The 16,481-nt window shown below is 53.4% G+C and overlaps 1 protein-coding gene across 12 annotated transcripts in view; it reads left to right on the top strand.

Annotated features, from left to right (window-relative positions):
• The window catches only part of RAI1 (retinoic acid induced 1), a 136,028-nt gene that overhangs the window by 110,602 nt on the left and 8,945 nt on the right, over positions 1-16,481 (top strand). For 11 of the 12 annotated variants that reach the window (XR_007776318.1, XM_050967853.1, XM_050967846.1 and 8 more), the window contains one exon: positions 10,759-16,375. Coding sequence is in view for 11 of the 12 variants with exons in the window: in XM_050967853.1 (XP_050823810.1) it covers positions 10,775-16,375 (5,601 nt within the window). In the remaining variant the exon portion in view is untranslated. Of the gene's footprint in view, positions 1-5,597; positions 6,596-10,758; positions 16,376-16,481 lie in introns of those variants that run through there. The other variant, XM_050967852.1, reaches the window with a different exon arrangement.

Genomic DNA, 16,481 nt, shown 5'->3' with positions numbered 1-16,481 from the left:
TACACCAGGCTGCCCCGGGCAGGGAGAGGGGCTTTGGGCGCCTGCTCATCGCCCGATTAGCCCACTGAGTGCCGGTGCACAGGCAAGACAAGGGGGCGGGATGTGAAGAGCAGAAATGAGCCCCAGGAAGTTTTACGTGGCCCCGGGGGAGTCCTGCGGATTTCCTGCCACTCCTCCGGCAGCTCAGGGCGTGCTGCTGCCGGTCTAGCACGTCGAGGGAACAGCTGTCGCGAGCAGCCGCCTGGCTGCCACCTCTCCCACGCTCGGATCCCAGCCATGGGTGCCCGAACCCGATGGGCGCCAGGAGGCACCCCACACACACAAACCACCCCCCTGGGAAGCACCTGTGCACCCAGATCCCCCACCAAGGGGGTGCATGCATTTTGGGGGGAGGGGTCACGGCTCATCTCTCGCTCAGAGGCGGCTAACAGACATCATCCCTGAGTCGCAGCCTAATTGCTGGGAGTGGGGCCCGGCTTCATTTCAGTGCCCACGAGCAGAGAGTGGCTGCACAATTAGCTCTGTCCTCTGCCAGCTGGAGAGGGGCCCCCGTCTTAGCATGGCGCAGCATAGCCTGGCGGGGGCTGGGCAATTTCTGATTCCCCCCCCCACCCTTAATAATCAAATTACATGCAGCAGTTTGTGGTGTGGCAGCCTGCCAGAGCACGGTTTGGGAAATGCTGCTGGCATCTCCAGCCTGCAGCTCCTGGGCTGCCAGGCGCTTTCTGCCCAGGGGGCAGGGCTGCACAGCGCCAGCCTCCCCCGCCTTTCCACGGCTCCCTGTGCAAAGGATGATCAGGCTGCAATGTGAAATCTGCCACACACACCCCCCCGCCCTGCTGCTGCTCTCTTCCCACTGGGGCTGGAGCGGGGGGGCAGGTCACTGCATGGGGCTGCCCTTTCCCCTGCTACCCTGGCGGAAGGTGAGCAGACCCAGGATCTAGGCTAGATGGTCGGCAGCCTGCTGCCTAGGTGTCTTGACAGCTGGCATCCCGGGGTTGCTGCTTAGCAAGGGGGCTGCATTTTGTAACACTCCATCTGGAGAGCTCCGGGGTGGTGGGGTTGGGGGCTTGGGAACAGTCAGGGAGCCATAATGACAGTGCTTTCCCCAGATTATTACCATGCAACAGCACTGGTTATTTTTAGTTTGCAAGACCTTGCTGATGTCACATCACCCGAAGAGTGAGCAACCAGAGACTGAGAGAACAGGCTGGAGCAGCTGAGTGGTAGCAGCGAGGGCCTGATCCTGCGAGGAGCTGAGCACTCCCATGTCTTGTTGAAGTCAGTGGAAGCTGCAGGCACTCAGCCTCTCTCAGGACCAGGCCCTTAGAGAATTGGAAGCAGGAGACAGTCTTGGAGCGGTGCGGGGAGCTGGCAGAGGATTGGAGCAGCCCAGGACTGCAGTGGCCGGAGGGGGAGTGACAAGGTCCAAAGGCACTGTCAGTGAAAACATGTGCCATTCCTGGTAGCCGCCCCTCCTCTGAGCAGAGTGAGTGACGTTGGAGGGTGAAGTCCCTGAGCCTCCGTTCTTTCATTCAGCGTGCTGACGTGTGCAGAGAGTCCCCCTGACTTCAGAGGGCTTTGGATCAGGGCCTTCGTTTGCAGTTCTGTGCCTTTTCCTTCCCCCCGAGCGGGCATCAGAAAACCATCACAAACGGCAGCGGAAGTCTCAGTGCATCTGAGCGGCTGGCGTTCACTTCCGCGAGCGTCTGCAGAACTGTGTCGTGACACCTCAACGCCACCGCATGGCTCCATCTCGCTTGTCCGGCCCGATAGCGTAAACCCCTTGTCTGGGGCACCTGAAGGGGCGAGTATGCAGTGTTTCTCATGAGATGGGTGTTGAGTTAAGCAGTTTCCAGGTCGCCTGCTGGGAATGGCTGAGCCTCTCTGACCTTTTCCATCTGTGGAGCACTTGGCCCCCACATCCAGCCTAAGCTCTGGGCCCACCTCTCTTTCCTAGCACAACAGAGGGGTCAGCTGTGGACCACTCACAAGGATGCTGCTGATGATAAGTGGCAGGTCACTGTGAAAGGAAGTGAAGGATTGTAGCGGATTTGGCCAGTGACTGCACATTCCCAGCCCTGCATCAAGTGGGTGTTTTAATGCTAATTTGTGTTCTTATCCCCCTCCAATATGGAGAGGTGAAAACTGAAGTGAAGTTACAGGGGGCAACAGGCTGTAAAAATAGGTCCTTTAGTTAGAAAATAGGACTATAGCATCTAGGGCGTGTCCCTGACCCGCACTGTGCCTCCATTTCCCCCTCTGTAAAATGAGGACAAGCCTGACCTCCTCACTGGTGGAGGGGCTGTGAGACACAAGTCGCGGAGTGATGGAAAGTGCTGTGAGATCCTGAGAGAGAGAGGGGTTCTTTGTACTCTTGTGGGGAATGTCTTTTCCCGTTGGCCAAGCGCTCCTGTGTCGAACTTGACAGACAGGTAAGCGTGCCGCTGATGTCTGGAGGGGCGCTGGAGTGGAATCTCCTACTCAGCAGGGAAATGTGTGGGGACCCTCCAGAAAGTGCCCCTCCAATATCCCAAGTTGCCATTCGCCGGCATTTGTTTATCGCCTGCGTGAAAAGGTGGTAGTGGGCAGTACCTGGAGTTTTCCGTCTGCCTAAGGGGCTCCTCCACGGAGCTCCTGTTTTTCTCCTTCCCCTTCCTCGTCACCATTCTAGCCAAAGAGTGTTCCTCATTGCCCTTTTGGAGCCGGCAAGTGCTGCTGGGTCTCGCCTCTACTTCTCACGCTCATCAGAACTGCTGCTCCACTGCTTTTCTGACAAGCGAATGCCCCCTGTTGGTGATTCTCCCCTCTCCTCCCCTCCCCATGCCCTCAGAAAATATCTCCTTCTGCAGGAGTGGGCTGCGTCCCGGAACCACGCCTGGGTGTGCACAGCTGGTACGTGGTGGAGAGTGGGGGTGGTTGTTTGGATGGGCTTTCTGGGTATGTCTACACTGCAAAGAAAAACCCATGGCACCCAGTCTCAGAGCCAGGATCATTTGACTTGGGCTCACTGGGGCAGAGGCTGCCAGGCTAAAAATAGCCTTGTCCCCACTCGGCTCTGAGACCCTCCCCCTTGCGCCCCGACGCCATTGAGCAGGAATGTCTACACAGCTGTTCTTAGCCCCACAGCCCAGGCCCCAGGAGCCTGAGTCAGTTGACCCGGGCTCTGAGTCTTGGTGCCACTGTGGGTTTTTTTTGGTTTATTTTTGCATTGTAGACATAGGCTCAGAGTCAAAACCCTGGCAAGCTGGGCCTGCTAGTTCAACAGTCTGAACTAGGCCCTGGAGGTTAAGTTCCCACCTCGCCTCAGTGCTATTGTTTCAGTCTGTCAGGCTGCAGACTCAATGAGACAGCTGCCTATTGATTTCCTTTGTGATTGTGATCACGGGGCTGGGCTAGAAACTTCATAATTGAAAGCTGGGATCCTGGAGAATAGAGCATTGAGCAGTCTCGCGGGGTGGGGCACCTGGGAGCATGAATGTGGGGGTGGGGAGGCTAGGTCTCAGCCCGGTAGACAGCTTGTCTTGAGGCCAGCCTGCATCAGAGGCTGGAGCATCTGTTAAGTTCCACGCTAGCCAGGCCACAAGCAGAGACAGAGCCTCAGGAGGGAAAGAGGTGAGGGAATGGAGCTGTGTCAAAGCTGCACCTGCTGAGAAGAGACAGACCTCGCCTGGCTAAGCCCAACCTTACAGCACAGGATGGGAGACTGCTAGCAAGGGGACGTAGGAGACCTCTTGGAAGGGAGGGAGGGGTTGGCTGTCTTGCAGGTGGCAGGGATGCTGGGACCTGCATTTCAGAACCAGTCCTGCAGGGTGCTGTGCTGCTCTTGGGTTGGTCTGAGCATCCTCCAGTCCTGCTGATGTCAGCACTTTCATAAGGTCAGACCCTTCATCAGCGTCCTTCTGTGGGATGGGAGTGAGGAAAGTGAATTCCTGTTTAGTGTTTGTTAGAGGGACTGCTGGCTGGGGAGTGAGTGCTGTGCATGTTCCCCACTCTTCTCCCAAACAGCTCTGCCAGTGCTCTGCAAGCCTGACTGCAGATGCAGCCAGATACTCCCGCCCAGGCCTGCCCACCATGCACTTCGAGCCTGACCTGAGGCGTGGCCAGCTGTGCCAGTCCTGAGTCCATGCAAAACTGCACAACTCATCCCAAAAGCACCCGCAGCTCTGCTCCTGTCTGCTTGCTGGGCCAGCTCTCCTAACCAGCCATCATTAGCAGTGCTGAATTTGTGTGCGCAGTTTGCGGGGTGGGGAGGGAGTACAGTAAGCTCATTTCACGTGTGATCTGATCCAAACTTGTGTCCGGGTCTCTCTTTCCAGCAGCAGCAGAGAAGGGCGAGATACACACTGCCAGGAGTTTGTTCTCCTGAATGACAATGGGGACTCCAAAGGGCTCCTCTGTCCTGTGTGTCAGTCATGTAGTCTCTCTGGGTAGCTCTTTGTAACAGGATGACCAACCTGCGGAAGGGCGAGGCCTGGATTTGAGCTAACATGAAGAATAAAATCACATCTTAACCGGGGCACTGAGGGTCACTCTTGGTCAGCTTACACAGGGCACTGGTGCTTTGGGTGGATATGAGGAGTTCCCGTCATCACTGCTTATCATGCCAGTCTTGTCTGCTCCTTAATATTCATGAGCAGGAATATTCAGCTGTCTTTGGACGCAACCGTCTAAAGAGAGAGACTGGGACCAGTCCAACAAGCGCAGACGCCGTCTGACCGGGGCAGGACAGGGAGATGTACAGGAGCTCTGAGGCACAAGTTACCATCTTCAACGTCTGTAAGACTCATGATGTTAAAGCAGTTTCTATAGGGTCCGCCACTGTAGTAAACAGATTGTATTTATGGATCTCCATATTTCAGTGGGATTGTTGCTAGAGCAGCTGACTCTTCTCCCCTCTCCCTTACCCTTTCCAAGATGAAGCAGAGATATTTTCACAGGTTCTGTTCTCCAGCCGTGGCCTCCCATTATCTGCCCAACACAACATCCTTCCCACCTTATGCTGTGATCATTGTCCTCAAAAGCTCCCCTGCCACATCATTCCTCCTTGCAGCTGAAAAAAGATTGCCTCATCAAAGGGGCTTGTGGTGAGTGTTGCAGGAAGCTACTTACATCCCCTCCTGGGCCTAATATGTGCCTTGGTTTCCCCAGCCGTAAAATGGGGGATAACAACATTCCCCTGTCTCAGAGGGGTTGTGAAGGGCAAAGCGTTGGTACATTACTGATGCACTTTAGGTCTCATCACTCATTCCAGGAAGGCAACATTTATATATTATTTTTAACAACATAAGATTTCTGCAAAGGTTTTCCAGCATTTTCATCTCCGCTGACTTCTTTCCAGAGGAGTCAGGTCAAAATCACAGGCAAATAATGTTCCCCTCCATAGTGATGGCTGTTCTCCCATGGCTGTGAAATATAATTTCTGGGGGATCTCCCTCTGTGAGACTCCCACGGTCACAGTTGTGAGCCGGGGTGGGGGAGGGGCTCTAGGCAGCTGAACAGCATCTCCTGCACTGCACAGTGTGATCGTCCGAACCACTGGTCATATAAGAGGTTGTCCCCATGGCAACTGCATACTGCCAAGGTCTCGCTGCTCTGGAGCCGTGGGGGCTGAGGTGCCGGGGGATGGAATGTCTGACACGCTGGAGCCAGCACAGACTGTGGGAATGGATCTGATCTGGAGTGTCCCGGGTCAGGACCCCCAGCACGTGGGAGCAAAGGAAACGGGCAAACTCTGTGCCGCATATATCCAAAACACTGAACTCATTCAAACAGAGCTCCTCTCTGGATTTACACTGGCCTCACTGGAAGCAGAATTGGGCTTGGGGGGAGGAATTCTGGATGTGTCCCAGGTAACAGAGAGCAGAGTGCAGCCTTGTGTGTAAGAAGCAGAGCAGAGGATCCAGGGGGAATATCCAGGGTTGTGTGGGTGTTTTCTTGTGCTGATGGGCTCCCCCTGAGACATACTCAGGAGGAAATCCACCCACGGTTTCTGTCGATTTTATTTGCCTTGCTTCCCCTTGGGCTAAATCCTGCTCTTGCTGAAGTCGGGGGCGAAACTCCCATTGACCTGAACCAGCTCATCGGCCTTGTTTTTAAAACCCTCCATGGTTTTGCTGTAGCCAGTATCGCAGACCCCACCCCCTTTCTAGCCCCGTCCCTGCTCCAACCCTCATGCAGCTCAGCCTCCTCCCTGTCCCCCCACACAGTCTCTGCAACAGCCGCTTTTTATCATCTCAGCCTCATTGACTCTCTCTCTTTTCAGATCTCCTCTGAAAGCAGCTTTCTCCCTTGCCATAACTCTGAATCCGCCTCTCCCCCCTGCTGTCGCTTATCTGCATTCGGATTCTTTCAGTCCAGGGGAGAGTGAGGGAAGGCGCTTTGTGGCATGAAGCCATACGGTATTTGTGTCACCCTGACACAACCCTCTCCCCGGCTGTTGTGCAGCAGGGCATGCTGACCTGGAATGCTGCATGCTGCTGCACTGGCTTGAAGGGACTGGCTAACAGGCGAAACAACCCCATTTCGCTGACTTCGGCTGTGTGGCTGACCTGCGCGATCATGTGGTTTGCACAGCCGGAGTGGATGGGCCCAGGTGAGTTTATAACCAGGTTTTGAAAGCCAGGTTTTAGCTTAGGAACTGTAGCAAAAGTCGGCCCTAGCTACACTGCTGAACCAAAGCGGGTTTCAACCCACTTGTGCTACCAACGTGTGGCATAATGCAAACAAGGCCTAATACTACTGTGTGAGTATCAAAGGAGTTAGGGGTCCCCATAGAAATCCAAGGAGTTACATCAGAGATAGATGGGGCCCTTGATGCTCGGTGTTGGCCAATGTGTGGGGCTGGGGGAGGGGAGCCTACAGTCTGGGAGGCACAGATCGTCAGGGCCATCGGTTGTTGGAGGTGCTATTGTCAGGAGGTGGCTGCTGTCCTCACTTGTCACATTCCCCATTGCTAATCAGTTCCCACTGCTAGGCTGCTCCAGGCCTTCTCTTTCCTCACTGACTCCAGGGGCTTCACACACTATTGCTTTTGGAGGTTGACGGGTAAGGGACAAATCCGGAGATCCTCACGCGAGGATCCTCATCCAGCCTGGGAATCAGTTCAGTGGAAATGTCACCGTGACCCATACCCGCTTTGATTCTAATTGGATCGTTCGCTCGCCATCTCCCCCGGTTCATTCCCTTCTCTCTGTGCTAATGTCACGTCCCTCCTTCCACCACAGCCAAACGGTGTCATTATCTCAGCCTGGCGTTGCCTGGGCTCTTTGGAAAAGTAATAATAATTAATAATCAAAGAGAAAGGAAGGCGTCTTCCATTAAAGCAACAGCTCAGTGTTTTTTTCAAGCTGCTTTCATTTTTCAAACCCACTTCCTTGTGTAGCTTTTGGGCCCTTTCCACCCTTTCGTTTTCTCCTTCCCCCCCCCCCCATGTCCCCAGGGCCTCTCTTTCATTTGTGTTCTTTTGTTCCGCGATTCCTTCCCCCCTAGCCCCTTTGGTGGGACGGGGGAATGTTGAAGCCAAGATTTGTGCATCGGGTGACTTAAGCACAAGGTTCACCGTATTTTAATCGAACTGTCTTTTCTCCAAGATATATGCTTTAACCGCATCCAGCTGCTTGTGCGTATTGGGAAATCCAGCTGTAATACAGAAGAGCTTGATTAAGCAGAGCCAGCATTCCATTCAAGGGGAGGGGGAGTGGAATAACGGGGTGCTGGAGGGGATGGGAAATTAGCAATGGCACCTTTCTTAGTAGCTTTTAATAGCGTTTTTTGGTCATGTATTTCAGAGGCTTCGGTTTTCAAAATAAATAAATAAAAGGTGCTGAAATGTTAATGATATCCACAGGACACTCAGCAGGAAATGAGAGCAATCTGGGACTAATAAAAGCAGAAATGTAATTTGTGCAGATAGACAGGGCTCAACAGGCAAAGGTGCAGGCAGCTTCATTTAGAGCCACACAGAGTTTTGCACATTCTGGCCTCGTAAATATACCGCCCCCCAATGCAACAGAACGAGGGGGGCGCAACCTTCCCTGGATGGGGCCGCACGGAACGTGGGGATTTTATGGTTGTGCTGCAGAAGGTGCAAAGGGGCAGGGGTAACCTTGTTTCATGGGCTACTTGCTGCAAGGGCCGTTGTGATGGGGATTTGTGTCCACGCTTGTTACGAGACTGGAATGAAATTGTGTCTGGGTGCATACACATGTTTGATCGGGTGTGCACACATGTCTGACTGCATGTGGGAGGGTGCATGCGTGCACATGTTTTAATGTATGTGCATGTGTTTTGCATGTGTCGGGAGGGCTGCATGTGGGTCTGTGTAGGGGTAGTTTGTTTTTAACAGCCAGCCTGAAGCCTTAGCGAAAGGAGTAGATGACGGCTCAGATCTGCACAGAGAGAGAGAGAGACGCCCGTGTCAAAAAACAGAGAGAGAAAATTCCTGCCTCTGTGCACAGCTCTGGTTTGACTCTCTCAGCAGGTGTCTGGTGTAATGTGTTAGATGCACCAACCAAAGCCGGAACCGAAGTGGGGAACTAGGGCGAGAGGCCGTTCCCCGTGTTAAAGTCATTTCCTTAATAAACACGGAGAGAGGACAGAAGGGAGAGAGAGCGAGAGAGATTGCTCCTCAGAGAATGGGAGCGGTATGAAGAGGAACCGGGCTGGCCTTATGGTGTGTCCCACCCCAGCTTCTAGGATGGGGCACTGGCCCTTTCTGTCACCACTCCTGGTAGGGAAAGCAGGCTGGCTGGCCAGGATATGGGCCCCCCAAGCATTCACAGTGCTTTTGTTTAGGGCCAGTCAATCAACAAGAATGGAGATGCTTCCCCTCCAGGTGCTTCCCAGGGGAGTCAGGCCAACCCTAATGACTCACGTGGAGGACTCCCCATTTGCACACGGCTAAGGCATTCCTCTTTCTTTCCATCTCCTCCTCCTTTCATCTCTGGGGACAGGCCTGCAGAACGAGCTCTTTCTCACCTGTTGTAGGGGATGTCTTCACTGCACAGTTAGCCCAGGTAATTGGCACCGGGGTTGGTCTAGCCTGGGTGACGTGAGCCTCCACACGGCCCTGCATCCTCACCATCTCTACACTCACCCATGTGGGGCGTATCCCACGTTCTTTGTGCTGAGACACTCCAGGATTCTTTCCCAATCCATTCCGTCAGTTGTGGGAGAACTGGAAGGGAATTGTGGGAATGCATTGGAGGACTGTCAGCTCTTGCTCTTGCATGCATCCTTGCTGCAAAGTGAGTGTGTTTCAGCCCAAGCTAAACCGGAGCCTGCGCTCTCACCTGTACCCCCAGCTGTGTCAGGCAGCCTGGGTTTAAAGCACCTCCAAACCCAGGTCACATGGTGTGTGGATGGTACGGGGTTGGGTCTAACCCCCCAGGTAAGAGCCTGGGTTAACTGTGCTGTGACCGCATCCCCTGAGAGGGACCTTTCTGGTCACATCCCACTGGGTTTATTAGCTCCCCCTGGAAAGAGTCAGAAGGAAACCTGCATGACCAGAATCCTTCTCTAATGTGGATAGAGCATGTGATTTCCAGGGTGAGAATATACCTGTGCCTGGCCCCAGCAACAGGCAATAGAGGAAGCTGTGAGGGTGGTTTGGGGTGGGAGAGGCAGTGGTATCCCTCACCAACGGGATTTCACACACCACTGGCGCTATTCGGTAAACTCCGGTGCTGCGCAGGGTGCAGATAAGCCAACAGTAAATCCTCACCCTGGGCCCCTCCAGGGAAAGCAAGTTAGAGAGACACTGGTGGGGCCTGCTCTTTGCTACGCCCTCTCTATGCCCATTGGCCCTGAGCACCTCACAGGATTGAGCCTTTAATGTCCATGCTGATATACCTTTACCCTTTTGTTGGCACGCATTGTCTCACTGCACATTATCTGTTTGTCTACCTAGAAGATGGAAGCCATGAGGCAGGCACTGCCCTTTCCTAACGGAATTGGGGATAGGAACCAGGGACGTTTTATGATGGCTGTGCCTCACTGCTCTTCCAATAGACATCTGCTTCAAGGGGCAGACAGAGTCCAGATGGTATCACACCAATTGAGGAGGTTATTGATGGGTGGGGGGCGGCAGAGAAGCAGAACTGGGAAGTTGAAATGACTTTCCATAGCAGAGCCCGTGTTTCTGTTCTCAGTGCTGATAGGTCAAATAATAACACAACAATAATGATTAATAATTTAAAAAAAACTGAGGCATTGTAACTGGATTGCAGGATCCTGAAATCCCAAGGAGGATGTGGGGAAAGGAGGGAGGATCATTTTGCTAAGTGATTGCCAGCACTCGAGGGGCAGAGAGGGATGAGAAAACAGGTGTGTGAAACGCTGAGCAACCTAACACCATTCAAGCCACATCCAGACGCCGCCTGCATTGGTTGCCGTCCTTGGCAGATCTGAGCCCACAGGGATGCTGGGGCTGGCAGGATGGGCTCAATGTTCCTGAACCAGAGGGTGTCAATAGACTGCAGCTGGTAAGGGAGAAAGAAGGGGGGAAAGGAATTGTCATTGGAGTTTTTGTTTTGTTTCCCTTTTAAGGCTGAGGGGCGGGAGGGGGAGGTCTGACTGTAGCGCACAGTCGGGAGGCCTGCGTTGCAAACCAACAGCTGCAATACAGGCACAAATCTCCAAAATCTCGCACCGGCTTTTAAACAAACAAACAATAAAATAACACACACACCCCCATCCTTTGCAAACCCAAGGTAAAAGAAAATGGTTCATTTGAATCCTCTCTCTCTCTCTTCACAGATAACAAGCTCGAGCCATGCAGTCCTTTCGAGAAAGGTGTGGTTTCCATGGCAACCAGCAGAACTACCAGCAGACTTCACAAGATACATCACGCCTGGAGAATTACAGGCATCAAAGTCAGGCAGGGCCGAACTGCGAGCGTCAGAGGCTGGTGGCGAAAGAGTACTACAGTCAGCAGCAGCTGCCTTACCCAGGATACGAGAACAGCTCTGTGGAGAAATATCACAGGGGAAATAAGCAATTGCCTGGCCAGCAGCTGCAAGGCCGGCCGGCCTTTTCGAATTATGCAGTCCAAGAGAATAGCCCGTACCCAGCCCGCTATTCTGGCGAGGAGAGCCTGCAGCCCTGGGGAGCTCAGCAACAATCCTTAGCCGGAGGAGTGGCAAAGTATGAGGAAAACTTGATGAAAAAGAGCCCGGCTCCCGCCGGTAGCAGGCAGTACCATGAGCAAACGGCTCAGCTTCCATTCCGAACTCATTCCTTGCACCTGCCGCAGCAGCCGCCGCAGCCACCTGCCTTGACATATCCCAAGCTGCAAAGGCAGAAGATCCAAAATGACGTCTCCTCACCCATGTCCTTTTCCCAGACCGGCCACTTTACCCAGCACTCCCAGTCCCAGTTCCCAGCATCTTCAACGTACTCCTCTGTCCCAGGAGGGAGCCAGGCAGCTCACTCATATAAAAGCTGCACCGCACCCTCCAGCCAACAGCACGAGCGGCCTCTTGGAGGGGCTGCTAACCTAGCATCTGGGCAGCGAGTACAGAACCTGCATGGCTATCAGGCAAACCGAATTAGCTACGACCAGCAGCAGCAACCACAGCAGCAACAGCAGCAGCAGCCCTTGCAAGGAAGGCATCATGCCCAGGAAACGCTTCACTATCAAAACCTAGCAAAGTACCAACATTATAACCAGCCAGGCCAGACCTATTGCCAGACTGATGCCCCAGTGAGGACCCCAGAGCAATATTACCAGACATTTAGTCCTAGCTCAAGTCATTCTCCAGCTCGTTCTGTTGGTAGATCTCCATCCTATAGCTCCACTCCATCCCCTCTGATGCCAAACCTGGAGAATTTCCAATACAGCCAGCAATCTCTCAGCACAGGGTCTTTCCCTGCTGGCATCACTGACCACAGCCATTTCATGCCTTTATTGAATCCTTCTCCAACAGATGGGACGAGTCCAGATGCTCAGTCTGGGAACTGCAAAAACTTGCAGAAGGAGAAGATCCCTGAAAATCTTCTGTCTGATCTCAGTTTGCAAAGTCTAACTGCGCTCACCTCACAAGTTGAGAATATTTCCAACACCGTCCAGCAGCTTCTCCTTTCAAAATCAGCAGTGCCCCAGAAAAAAGGCATCAAAAACCCTCCTAGGACACCAGAACAGCTAAAAGGCCAACACTGCAGTCCAGAGAGTAGCACGTACTCTGCCGAGCAGGTAGGAACCCCCCTGTCGGACCCGCTTAGCACCCCTCAGTCAGTACATGCTGAAGCTCAGGATGCCGATTATCTGAGCGGGTCTGAAGATCAGCTAGAGAGAAACTTCCTTTATTGCGGTCAAAGCCGCAGTCCAGCGAGGGTCAACAGCAACTCCAAGGCCAAGCCTGAGTCGGTCTCTACTTGCTCGGTGACTTCTCCAGACGACATGTCCACAAAGTCCGATGATTCTTTCCAGAGTATTCATGCTAGCCTGCCCTTGGAAACATTCACCAAGTACATGACCAATGAAAGGGAGTGCCCGAGGCTGCTCCTGAGTACGCTGTCTCAGGAGGAACTGGCTTCCGAAATCATTGTGCTGCAGGACGCTATCAACGAGAAGGCAGACAAAGCCTGGGCCAACTCCCCTGCTTTAAACAAAGACTCCGCCAAATCCCCTTTCCATGTAGAAAATCACAGAACGTGTCTGGACTCAATGGTTAAGAGCACCTGGTCCAACCAAGGCGACTCGGGTACCCACACTGAACCCCTGAAATTGGACAAAGCCTCTGGTGGAAACAACAGTAAAGATTTCAGTGAAGAGGTTTATGAGAATGCCCAGGTGGAGTTTACAACAACTGAAACAAAGAATGCTCTTAAAGTCACCGGTTCCCTGGCATATAATTCCAAACCCAATATCCCAGCTGCTACTTCGAGTTCTGGGGCCGCCAGTTACAGCTGCTATTCAAACACCACGGCCAACTCAGTGGGTTCTGAAAACGCCATGGAGTCTTTTGACTGGCCAGATGAAAGCATCAGTGAATCATGCCTGAGGTGGAAGGAGCTTGGGCCATGCCTGCAATCGTCAGATCTTTCTAAGGGTTTGTTCCACAGCAAATTGGCCGGGTCTTGCGAAGAGAAAAAAAATGCCTGCTGCATGGATATATGTGACGGCGAACAGCCAGCCAAGAATGAGCAAGCCGAGGACTTCAGCCAGCAGCCGATGGGGGAGGAAGAGGAAGACACTTTGATGTATGATGAGGCCACCAAAGCAGATAGTGAGAGGTGGCTGGAGGATACCAGGCACTGCTGTTCAGGTGGGGACTTCAGTGAAATCCCGATGATATCATCTCCAGATCTGAAGGAGTCTGATTTGGAACCAGAAGAATATTCATCTCTGTGTGAGCTGGCTAGTTCAGAGCAGAAGTCTGTGATCTACGATACATCTCCGCCTAAACCTCCTGAGAATGCTGCAGTGCTCTCCTCCAAGGATGTACCGGTATCAGCAGAAGAAACTGTAAGCGCAGTGGAGAAAGAAAATTCAGGTCCCTCTTCTCGTTTGTCTGGACAGTCTGTTATCCTCTTAGGCCCGGCAGTCGGCACTGAAACCAAGGTGAAAAGTTGGTTTGAATCTTCCCTGCCTCACATTAAACCTGAGGAGGACACAACGGTAGGTGAAAGTGTCCTCCAGGAGAAGACAGAGACCGAAACAACCTTGTTGGTCAAGGTAAAGAAGCAAATGCTACCGGAAAATTTGCTGGTAAAATCAGAATCAATCTCGAGGGGCAAGACTCTTCGCAGCAAGAGAGTTCATTCCAGGTTGTCAGAAGGAGAGGAATCCAGAAAACCAGTACCAAGCCTGTTCAAAGACATCCAGGCAGCTGGCATGGTGGCCAACACATGTGTAGGGCCAGATGGCCCGATGGAAACAACAAGCAAAAATGCCCATGGCCAGACTCCTAGGTTTCCAAATGAAGGCTTGCCAGCTCGGATGTGTACCCGCTCTTTCACTGCCTTGAGCGAGCCCAGGATGCCAGCCCCACTGGAAGGACTGAAGGTCTTGGCCCATCAAGAAAAGTTAGGGAAGAAACCAATATGTGGCATGAAGCAGAGAGTTGCTTTCAAAGCCAGGAAACGCACCGGAAGACCAGCCCCAAAAGTTGTCCAAAATCCCAGCGATCCCATTTCTCTCCTGGTCCCAAACTTGGTGCAGAACGAGGACTTTATTGGCCAGAATGCTAAAGGCCTAGAGCCCCACGATGCAGAGGTGAAGGACCAGAGATCCATGATCCTGCGATCTAGGACCAAGACACAGGAGGTCTATACGAAAAGGAGAAGGGAGAAGAGAACAGCAGAGGTCAGGATCAAAAACTGTAAAACACCCAAGAAGCTCCTTTCAAACAACCATCTACCCCCCACCTTCAAGATCACACCCCAAGGGGGGCCACACAAAGAAGGGAAGGTGGGCAAAAGAATGAAACTCCCCAAATCCGGGCCCGGAATGAGCAGCAAAATGTCTGAGCGGCCACTGCATTCGCTGAAGAGAAAATCCACCTTCGTGTCCCCTATCCCTACCAAAAAGAGAAATTTAGTTTTAAGGAGCAGCAGCAGCAGCACAAAAGAGGAGAAGCCCGAAGCCTCCCCCAATCTCTTTAAAAGGATGCCATCAACCAAAAAGGCAAGAGCTAAACTGCCCACAAAGAGCTCCTGCGAAGCGGCCTTGATGCCCCCTCCAGCTAAAGAACCCCCCAACGTCTGTATTAAAATCACCTCTCGGGCAGCATTTCAGGGGGCCATGAAGACAAAAGTGCTACCCCCGAGGAAAGGCAGGGGCCTCAAGCTGGAGGCCATTGTGCAGAAGATCACCTCGCCGAATTTAAAGAAGTTTGCATGCAAAACGGCCGCTGTCACCGCTACTGCACACAGTAATCCTCTGAGCCCTGCTGGCGCAGAGAAGGAGCGGGCCTTAAAGAATGCAAGTGTAACCCCAGCGGTGGGAGAAGCGGGGCCATTAAACCAGGGCATGGCACAAAAGGCTCCTGCCGCTTCAGTAGCAGAGCAATTATGCAGAAATTCGAACAACAGATCCTTAAAAGGAAAACTAATGAACAGTAAGAAACTGTCCTCTGACTGTTTCAAGGGTGAGGCCTATTCATCTCCTGAGACAGTGCAGTACAACAGCAGCAGCATGGCTGCAAAGAGCATCAGCCTGCTGCCCAAGAAGAGGAACCGAAAAGGGAAAGCAGCAGCCTTCAGCGTGGCCAAAAACCCATTGGACAGGCATGCGCATCTCGCCCCTGCTCTGCTCCTGACGGCCAGAGAGCGGGCAGGTGCGGGGGATGCGCTGGGGAATGGGGATGACGGACAAAGGGACGGGAAGAAGCCAAAGACCGAGGACAAAGACTTTGCCAAGAAGGAACCCCCTGAGGGGAGAAGCTCCCAGACCCAAACCCGGGCCCAGAAGCAGCGAGCGAACCACTCCAACTACAACGGCTACTCCAAGAGACAAAGGAAACGGCATACCCGTAGCAAGGCCAAGAACGTGGCCTCCAGGTGTAAAAGCAGGGCGAAGCGGCGGCGGCAGCAGCAGGCCCCTCTGCTTAACCCCGCGGAGCCTGAAATCAGGCTCAAGTACATCTCGTGCAAGCGGCTGCGGACGGACAGCCGAGCGCCGCCCTTCTCCCCCTACGTACGGGTGGAAAAGCACAACGAGTTCACCACCACCTGCACAGTCATCAACTCAGCCGGGGAGGAGGCCAGGCTCCGCAAGGAGCAACAGCCTTCGTCCTCGGCCCAGGCCCTGCTTCCTGGTGGGGCCTCCCTGCAGCCCAAGGCGGCGCTGCCTTTATCTTCCACAATGCACCTGGGCCCAGTGGTGTCCAAGGCCCTCAACGCAGCCTGTCTGGTCTGCTGCCTCTGCCGGAACCCAGCCAATTACAAAGACCTTGGGGACCTCTGTGGTCCATATTACCCAGAGCACTGCCTGCCGAAAAAGAAATCGAGGCTGAAAGAAAAGATTAAAGTGGAGGGGCCAAGCGAAGAGGCTCCCGTGCCTTCGCCGGCAGAGAGAACACTCAAAACGACAGATAATAATTGTACAACGAGTACAATCAGTGGAAAGCCGCCAAGGCTGGACAGTGCCGCTGACTCAGCGAAACAGAGCGCTCTCCGGTCGAGTTCCAGGGGGATGTTTAGGAAACTACAAAGCTGTTACTGCTGTGATGAGAGGACAGAGGGAGAGGAGGCGGCAGAGAAGCCCAGACGGCACGAGTGCAACAAAGCCGAGTCCCCGTCTCAGGAGTCAGTGGGAGACACGCAGGAGCACTGGGTTCACGAAGCCTGTGCTGTATGGACCGCTGGGGTTTACCTGGTTGCAGGGAAGCTGTATGGGCTACAGGAGGCGATAAAAGTGGCTGCTGAAGTGGTAAGAGCCTCTCCTTAGGCTAAAGGGCCATTTGAAACATGCACACCCGCTCACCAGCCCTACACACCTGCGTCCCGTTAGCAAAAATCTGGGATCGCCCAGATCA

This window comes from Gopherus flavomarginatus, chromosome 9, assembly GCF_025201925.1.
Source record: "Gopherus flavomarginatus isolate rGopFla2 chromosome 9, rGopFla2.mat.asm, whole genome shotgun sequence".
In the NCBI taxonomy this organism is placed as follows: Eukaryota; Metazoa; Chordata; order Testudines; family Testudinidae; genus Gopherus; species Gopherus flavomarginatus.
Note: the sequence above shows the minus strand (reverse complement) of the source record. Positions and strands in the feature narration are given on the sequence as shown.